This window comes from Carlito syrichta, unplaced genomic scaffold, assembly GCF_000164805.1.
Source record: "Carlito syrichta isolate Samal-C Ts95f unplaced genomic scaffold, Tarsius_syrichta-2.0.1 Scaffold105236, whole genome shotgun sequence".
Classification (NCBI taxonomy): domain Eukaryota; kingdom Metazoa; phylum Chordata; class Mammalia; order Primates; family Tarsiidae; genus Carlito; species Carlito syrichta.
Window position 1 is genome coordinate 22,014 of NW_007049332.1, and position 9,386 is coordinate 31,399.

The window sequence follows — 9,386 nt, forward strand, 5'->3', positions numbered from 1 at the left end:
CCGGAGAGACTCCCCCGAGGTCGCGGAAGCCCCCGGGCTGAGCGGTGCTCGGGCTTTGTTTGCTGCTTGTGGTCCGAGGCTGCAGGCTGTTTGGTGTGGGCTCTGTCGTAGTCCCCCTCCAGAGAGAGCGGGTATCTCCCAGGTCTGCGTGGGCTTCAGTTGTGCAAATCTTAGTTAAGGTCCTGGCCGACTCAACTTACTGCTACAAAACCCCGCAGAGATGGGATATCTGACCTGGGGGCTGCGATCCGTATCATCCCCAGCAGAACTTTTTGCAAGTTTCGCGTAATGTGGGACGTGTTTGTGGGAAGACAGTCGGCGCTTCCATCATATCCTCAGATGACCCCCCAAAAGAGTAAGAACTTCCACTTAAGGCTTAGAGCCTGACACTTGGGGATTCTTTTCTCCCCGTAAAGTAAGTGCCTCTACTTCCAAGGGTGTTTAAGGGTTAATAATACCAGAGTGCTCTCCCCGGAGGAGCTGGGGCAGTGTTTAAAAGATCAGGGATAATACGTTTTCCGCAGCCCCTCTATAGATAAGTGAACAGGGGCACAGAGTTTGAGAGCCTTGTCCAAAATAATGCCTGGAGCTGAATCTCCAAATGATGTCACGCATCACCCTGTTGCAAGTTGTACGTGCGACAATGCTTTATACAGCTGCCCTCCCAGTGAAAGGGTTAACGGGTGGTGGAGGAGAGCAAGTGTCACTGAAGTGTCTTGTGGTCGAAAGATCTTGCCTAGGGTTTAGGGTCAGGCCAATGTCAGTTCAGTGACCAGAGTATTGAGCTTCGGGAACACAGGAACCGTCCTCCTCTGGCAAATGTAATCTATGCCAGGCTCCAGACTTCACAGCATTAGGACAACTACAGAGAAAGGCCAGGTGAGCGTCTGCTTCTCCTGGATTCTGTTTTGAGTAAGCTTCCAAAAGCAAGGATGTTTGAATATCCAAGTCTGCAGTTGTCAGCTGCACACCTCCAGTCAACTGTCGGAGCTGTCAGTTATGTTGTCAGGAAGTACAAGATTCTTATTCCAGGCTGAGAGTCACCTAAAGGTAGAGGGGGAGTGTATGAGGTGCACCTGGCTCTCCCCTGCCCGCTCTGTTTCTACCAGCACTGCCTGGAGCCGGTTTGTCTCGTGGAAATGGTGGCGTGTTTATTAATCTTTCTGTGAGTAGACACAGCAGTTCACTGTAGTTTCATACTTAACTTTATATTTACATCTAACAGCTTTGTTTTACATACACATATACATCACTTCTCATGTATACGTGTGTATAAAGAAGAATTTTAAAAATACTTTTTTTCCCCAAAACCCCTTAAAAACCACAAGAGCCCATTGTGTGGATAGATTTTTTTGGGCTGGGCAACACCATCCTCGGATCAGAGCATCCAGGAGACTTGGGGGTTCAAAAAATGCTACTCTTCTAAGCCTTGTGGAAAGTGCACACCACAAGTTTAAGTTTTCATCAGTATCTATTGAGTTTGGTCCAGGGTCCACGGGCCTAGGCTGGCTGAGCCTCTTGTCCTGGGTTGGCCTCCTGCCCCATCTCCCTGGCCTTCTAGGGAAGTGCACTCCCTCTGTTGAGTGGCCCCGAGGACCCTGTCTGCTGCCACACACAGACAGTAGTCCTAGCTTGTTGGAGAAGAGCCTTTTTGTTGAGCATTTTGCGAGCATGGCCACTGCAGGACTGTGTGGAGGAGGCATGTGTGAGAGCTGCTGCCCGAGAGTCCCCCGGTTCCTGCTGCCTTCAGCTACCCCAGTGCTCAGGTGTGGGTTTGTGGAAGATGAACCAGAGACTGACTTAGGACATCAGTCTCGGGAGACGCTCACTTCGGGAACCCAAGGTTGTGTATAGCTGTGGCAGGTGAGCACTTTGCCATCGCCGAGGTGTGAGGAGAACTCGGATGTGTCTCCCCTGTGTTCTCAGCCATGTCGGCAGCCAGTGCAGAAGGAAGGCTGCTGTAACCAGGTGCTGTGCGTGTGAGGGGCTCCCACCAAGCGAGCTCTGCGGCGGACACCAACTGGTGACTTCCAGTTCAGGCCAACTCTGTCTCCCTGGAGGCAGCTTCATATCCCACAGGGCGCGCACTAAGCTCCCAAGACTGCCATGCCATCCTCTTCCGCCCCCCACCAGTGGAAAGTCTGGGCCTCTGGAACTTCTGACCGACTGATTTCAGGTTGGGATTCTCACATCCCCTCTTTGGGCTCGGTTAATTTGCTGGAGTGGCTCACAGAAGTCAGGGAAACACAGTTATTGGATTATTATAAAGATTTCTACAAAGGATACAGGTGAAGAGAGGTGTGGGGGAGGGCATGGCGCATCCGTGCAGCTCCTGGGTGCCCCACCCTCCAGGACCTCCCCACGACTGTCCTAACCTGGTCCTTTTGGGTTTTCGTGGAAGCTTCATAGTGTAGGCGGGATTGGTTAAACCACTACTGCCTCAACTGACCCCCAGCCCTCTTCCATGCCTGGGGGTCAGGCTAAAGTCCCAACCTTAATTCTGCCTTGGTCCCTCTGGTCACCAGCCCCATCCTAAAGCGGCCAAGGGGCTGCCAGCCAGGAGTCAATCATTAGCACATGAAAAGATTAGCATCTGAAGGGTCTGATGCCATCAGCTAAGGCTGTCAGTACTGGGTCCCGAGTTGGTCCCACCTGACGCTTGGCCCTGGCACAGGACTGTCTGGAGCCCAGGTTAGCCTTCAGCTCTGGAGCTCTGCCCTGCTCTGTAGAAACTCACGGGATTGCCACACGCCAGGTGCCCCACCCTGAGTCCTAGAGATGTAGCAGACTGGGACAGACGCTGTCCCTGCTCTAGCAAGGACAGAGCCAAGTGCTTATGGCCATGCGTCATGGTTCATGCCTGGAATCCCAACGCTTTGGGAGGCTGAGGCAGGAGGATCACTTGAGCCCAGGCATTTAAGAGCGGCCTGAGCAACATAGTGAGACCTCGTTTCTACAAAAAAACCCCAAAAAACAAAAATTAGCCAGACAGGGTGGCGCACGCCCCTAGTCCTAGCTATTTGGGAGACTGAGGCAGAAAAGCTGCCTGAACCTAGGAGCTCGAGACTGTGGTGAAGTGGGATCATTCCACTGTACTCCAGGCTGGGCGACAGTGAGACACTCTGACTCCCCCCCCCCAAAAATACCATTTTGGAGGTTCCCAGGATTTTAGGAGTTATGTGCCAGAAGCTGAAGACCAAACATTTCATAAAACCATGCTAGGGCGGGTCCAGTCCTAATTCCTTGCATGACCTTGTAAAGCAAGTAAAGTCAGCAGCCTTGGCCGAGCTCTAGAAAAGAGGTGAGTGTCATAAGCTGTGCAGGTCTTTGTAGTTTTTACAGCCTTGGGTTGCTAAGGTTTTGTGGACTCTGAGACAGATCTGACCAGTCTGAAAGGACCAAATAAATACAAGTGAAAACTGAGCTCAAAGTCTGTGTTCGCTGGTAGCCCATTGGGAATCGGTTCCGGCGTTTCTCACTGGCCTTTCCTGCGAGCGCAGCGCTCTTGCAAATGGAGATATGCTAAAAGGCTGACTCTGGCCTCATAAACATGCGCCTTGCACTTGGGCCATAATTCAAAAATTGCTTTGAACCAGAAATCCCATTTTGTTGATTGAAGAAGCTCGGTGCCTTTTCCTGCGTGGCCGTTTATCTCTGCCCAGCCTATGTGACCAGGTTGCTGGGAGGCAGGAAGGTGACATGAAATTCCTCATCCTAGTGGGCTTTTCTGTTGTGTGGCCTTCAGACATAGTGTCGTTCACACTGAGTTCATCCAAAAAGCAATGCCTCAGCCCACTGGTGAAGGCTGGATTCAGCCTGGGGGAAAGGGGGCACATGACCTTCAGATCCCTGCGGTCCTGACACCTGTCCACTCACTGAAACCCTTCTGGATGGAACCAGCAGGCAGGGGATCTCTGGCGTGATCTACCGTTTCAGGGCTGATGGAGAGGAGCGTGGACTGGGACTTAATAGGTGTTCTTGTTTTCGTTTTTTTTTCATACAAGGTGCAGGGAGGGGTTAAGTTATGGTGAAATAAAGATAAGCAGCTTATAGCAAACAGTTGTGCACATGGTTACAGGAACCTCTGATGTGCGGGATGCAACAGGGTCCGTAACACTCTCTACAGGTCTTGGCTGCTGTCACGGGGGTAAAGCCACTATCCAGGGATCCACAGCCCCTTTTATCAGAAAGGCTGGGTTTTATATAAACGCTTAGTTGGCATGGTGGGTCAGTGGCCACAAGCCCTTGACCAGGTGTCCACATCATCCAGAAAACTCTCTACCCAAGGCAACCGCAGCCCGTGCCTTCTGGCCTGATGGGGCGAAGGGTCCTGGGTGGCCACCGCAACGGGGAGGTTTTGCTGGAGTGAATGCATCTTAGTGTTGGGTGGTCCTTGAACTCTGCCTGCCTGGGGGGCTGCCTGGCCTGCAGCTGCCAGCCCCCTCCTGGCCCCAGTGCCTTGGCACCCTTGCTGGGTCTCTGCTGCCCCTTCCATGCCGACTGAGAACTACGAGAGCACAAACCAGCGACTTGGGAGAGAGCCCAGGGGCTACTCCTTCCCTGAGACTTGACAGAGCCCACTGATGGTAGACCTGCAGGATATTCCAGCCAGACCTGTCAGTTACACAAAGAAGGGAGATAACCAGGGGAAAGTAGGCTCCAAGTCAAGTAACCTGAGTCCGTGGGTGCCACGGAGTTGCACTACCCTCTGGTTAAGGTCATTCTCTAAATAATTCAGACGTGGCCACGCTGTGCTCACTTGGATGCTGTTTTCTTTTCCTTTTTGTGCTGCCTGCGGGCTGTGTCTGGTGGACTGAGGCTGACCCTCTTCCTTCTGCCATGTGGGCGGAGTGGGGAGGCAGGGTCTATACTGTGGGCACGTCTGGATCCTCAGGTTGTGGAGGGTTCTCTAGGAAGTGGAACTCATCTGTCATGAAGGTGTGATTTTAGAAGTGCAGGACCGTGTTGCTAAGACGTCCGGCAAGGGGAGCTCCGAGTGGAGGTGGGAGCTGCTGTATCTAGTGCTGGCTTTCTCCCTTGAGCTTTGCAGCAGCCATTCTATAGGCAGAAGGAAACCCCTTCCTCTTCTTGTCTTGGGAGGGTGATGCAGAGAGTGAAAGCAGAGAGGGAAGTGAGTGCTTGCCTTGCTAGTACAGATGGACTGGGTAGCTCAGAATTGAGTCTTGTACTAAGTCTCCTTGAATAAAGTGTCTTTTGACGTTTAAGGAAGCAAGGGGCTGGGAATATCATGCGTACCACTCAGAGTTGGACAGTGGCCTCGCTAATGGGCACAGATTTCCGTGGAGGCTGAATCACAGACCCTGATGATGTTCTATGTTGACTGAGGATGAGAACTGAAGTATGCTGGCTGCTGCTACAGCCAGCAGGCCTGTCCCTTGAGAGGCCTGGCCCCAGGAGGCCCCGTTTCATGGGTCTGTGGGCAGCAGCGTGAGGAAGCCGGGAAGGCCACGGCCTGCGCCAGCCCCTCCCACACCCACTAGAGCCAAGGTCTTCCTGTCTCCCTCTCTGGAAAACTGCGTGTTCTCTGCTGTGTTCTCTGCTGTTTCCTTCTGATTCCCCTGAAAAGGCTCTGAGTACAGTGTGCAGTAGACAGGAATGACGGGGACTTGATTGGGTGATGACCAGGCAGCTGTGATTCGGGGTGCCTGAGTTCTGAGGTCCCTCAATGGAACTCTGTGCTTGCTGTGGGAAAGTGGGCTTGGCCCCAGATGAGGCGGTTCTAATGTCCCAAGTGATGGCAGGCTTCATGCAAGTACTTCTGTACCTCAGTGTGCAGAGGGGGCCAGGAAATGTAATTTGGCTTATTTTTTTAGTGTTTTTATTTTTGATTTTATTCTTTTTGAATTGGAGTCTCACTCTGTCACCCAGACTGGAGTGCAGTGGCATGCTCCCGGCCACCGCAGCCTCGACCTGCTGGGCTCCGGCGATCCTTCCGCCTCAGCCTTCCGAAAAGCTGAAACTACAGGCGCGCGCTACCGTGCCCGGCTAATTTTTGATTTATTGTAGAGATGAGGTCTTGCCAAGTTGCCCGGGCGGGTCTCAAACCTGCGGGGTCAGGCAGTTCACTCACCTTGGCCTCCCAAAGCACAGGATTACAGGCTGAACCACCGAGCCTGACCTTTTTCAGTGTTTTTAAAAAGTCATCTTAAAGAGAAGTCAAAGGATGAAATGGTTGTAACTGAGCTCCTGCAGGCAGGTTTGGGGGCGCCCACATTGCAGAGTGCTGGTGCGGGGGCGATTCGGGGAGCCTCTGTCCATGGGCGGGGCCTGGGTGACACAAGTGCCAACGGTGAGTCACCACGGAGGATGGAAGGATGGACCCTGGCTGGCCTTGTGTCTTCAAGCCTCCAAGAGCAATTCCGCAGTGGGAGGAAACCTTCCTTTCCGTGTCTTTTGTTCATGCTGTCATCAGCAGCCTTGGAAGCAGAAGCAGCCTGACAAGCTAATTCTCTTCCCTTTCTCTGTTTCTACAGAAACTTGAAGGGTCAAAGTGCAAAGGGCAGCTTTTGATTTTTGGGGCAACCAACTGGGACTTGATTGGTCGAAAAGAAGTGCCTAAACAGCAAGGTACGAGAACAGTTCCTAAAACCCATTGGTGCTTCCTGGGTGCTGGGCATCCAGTGCAGTTCTGTGACCAACCCCAGGTAGGTATTCTGATCTGCAGACGTGTTCGGCTCCATGCTGATGGAGCTGGATTGTTTTTTTTATTTTTTGAGTTGGAGTCTCACATTGTCGCCCAGACTGGAGTGCAGTGGCCGCTCCCGGCCGCCGCAGCCTTGACCTGCTGGGCTCCTGCAATCCTTCCGCCTCAGCCTTCCGAGTAGCTGGAACTACAGGCGCACGCTGCCACACTCGGCTAATTTTTGATTTATTGTAGAGATGAGGTCTCACCAAGTTGGCCAGGCAGGTCTCGAACTCGTAGGCTCAGGCAATCCACTCACCTCAGCCTCCCAAAGCGCAGGATTACAGGCTGAGCCACCGAGCCCGGCTAGAGCTGGATTTGAACCCTGGTCTTGTGTGAATTCATTTCTCATCACTGTACTTCCTTAAAAAAAAAATTCCATTACAATGGCACAGGAAGATTGAAATAGTCTCCTTAAGCGAACACTGACACCTTTTCCATTCTCCTCCTCACGTCACTTGTTTTCATTAAAGTGAAGAACTGGTCCTGTGAGATGGTGTCTGGATGTCCTAGGCATTTGTCAGATGTCAAGTGTCAATGTCAGACACAGAAGAGTGAACATTTCTTTGCAGGCTGCCAAGCTGTTGCAGGAACTGGTTTAACACAACAGTCTGAGAGTTGAGGAGCAGGGAGGTCCAAGAAGTAACTTTTTGTCCCCAATTACCTTTAGAAAATTGGTGGCTTTCCTCAGGGGAAATGGCCCATCCAAGAGAAGGCAGGCTGGCACACAGCCATACTTTATGGCCTTTTGATTTCATTTGGAGAGGTTCCCAAAGTGCTTTCCAACACTGCTTTGCCCCATGAGCAAATATTTGCACACGGGCACGCCCTAGTGCCACCGACTTGTCTTGTTCCATGGAGCGCTGGACTCGTCTTGTTCCATGAGAAAGCAGGCATCTGGGCAGCGCCGGGTCCAGCGAATTTAGAAAGGAGTCTGAGCCGCAGGCCACAGTGCCTCTTGTGGAAGATGCCCAGCCTCGGGACTAAGCCATGAGGGCCACAACCGCAGTGGCTGGTGTCCCGGGAAGTACCTCTTGGTCTGTGATAACTCAAGGCCCGTGCTGATGGTACACCTCCTGCCAGTCCTGTGCCCGTGTTGCATCCTTCCCAAAGCTGCTCTTCAAATGAGCACCTGCTGGTAGTCAGACACATAAGCCAGAGGGGAAGTGAATTCCAGGAGGCAGGCACCGGGCCTGGGTTGGGCCTGCTCTTGGGGTACCAGGACATCCTGCAGACATGCACCTCATATCTTGCTCTCACAGCGCACTGGGGCAGCGTGGCTCTGCATACCTCCCGGTGTCCCCTGACGCTGGGTATTGTCGCAGCACATTGTCATAATCTCCCACTGCCAGTTTGGCTTCGTGATAAAAAGACTTAGCTTCTCTCCCTCCCTCCCGAGTTTTGTTTAATCCAGTTCCTTAACCTAGGTGCCTTCTTGTTAGGGTTCTCCTAGGTTTTAGTTGAGACTGTCATTTTGGTTTGCTCTTTACCTTGGAAATTGGTTTTTTTCCTCACCTTTCGGAAGAGAGGGGTCTTTGGTGCCATGTGTAGCTTGGAGCCCTCCGGGCCACGGGGGTTGGTCCTATCACTGAGGGTGGAGGGCAGTCCTGACAGCACTTACTTGACAGGCACCTTCTAGGGGGCCAGGTGACCGATGGAGGAGCTGTCGCCCTCTGATTGGTTCCCACATCCCAATCAGTGTGACACACTGGATCTGGCTGAGGCTAGTGTTTGAGAATAGTCACCACAGTCTTGGAAACACTCTTGAGAGGTCTCAATTTTAAAAAGCAAGCAAGCCAGGCTCATTGGCTCAGTCTGTAATCCTGTGCCTTGGGAGGCTGAGGTGAGTGGATTGCCTGAGCCCGCGGGTTCGAGTCCCGCCTGGGCAACTTGGCGAGACCTCATCTCTACAATAAATCAAAAATTTGCCGGGCATGGTGGCGCGCACCTGTAGTTCCAGCTGCTTGGAAGGCTGAGGCGGAAGAATTGCCGGAGCTCAGCAGGTCGAGGCTGCAGTGGCCGCTCCACTCCAGTCTGGGCGATGGAGAGAGACTCTAACTCAAAAAAAAAAAAAAAAAAGCAAGCAGACAGTTGGCCATGCCCGTCTGCTCATAGGCCAGGTGGGGGCAGGAGGAGTGGCTTGCTTCCTGCCACTGTCCTGCTGGCTTTATGGCGCACCTGCTGTGCACAGGCATTAGTGAGGCCCTGGGTTAAGGACCCTGGCTGTGGCCCTCCGTGGCTCCTCACGCAGGACTGGAGTAGGGAGGCCGATGTGAAGGAGATTGCGAAGTCCTCTGTGTGCTGGGAGAGCTTCCCAGAGGTGGGTGCTTGACCTGAGCTGAGGAGCAAGCAGGGGGCAGGGAAAGACCTTCCGGGGAAGTGAACCCTTGGCATAGGGGGAGGGGTCGTGAACTGAGATGCCTGAGAAAGAAGGAAGGGGCAGAGCTGGAGGCGTAGCCAGGAGCAGCCACAGCAGGGCCCTCCTGGGAAAGCCCTCAGGCTGCTGGAAGGAGCCTGGAGGGGGGAAGACCGGAGAGCCCGGAGGTCTGGGAATGAGAGGGCGTGGCAGGTCGCAGTTCCAGGACCAGGGGGCTTTCCCACCCTGACTGACAGGCCATGGAAGGTCTGTGCCCAGCACCCCACCTCCTGGACAGGCTGAGTGCCAGGCTGGGCACTCGTGGGT

The 9,386-nt window shown here is 53.2% G+C and overlaps 1 protein-coding gene across 1 annotated transcript in view; it reads left to right on the forward strand.

The window, feature by feature from the left end:
- The first annotated feature begins 1,671 nt into the window (after window positions 1–1,671).
- Window positions 1,672–9,386, forward strand: part of RCC2 (regulator of chromosome condensation 2) — a 23,934-nt gene continuing 16,219 nt past the window's right edge. The window contains exons 1-3 of the mRNA XM_008066541.1: window positions 1,672–1,766; window positions 6,241–6,310; window positions 6,495–6,588. Coding sequence (XP_008064732.1) covers window positions 1,672–1,766; window positions 6,241–6,310; window positions 6,495–6,588 — 259 coding nt within the window. The remainder of the gene's footprint in view (window positions 1,767–6,240; window positions 6,311–6,494; window positions 6,589–9,386) is intronic.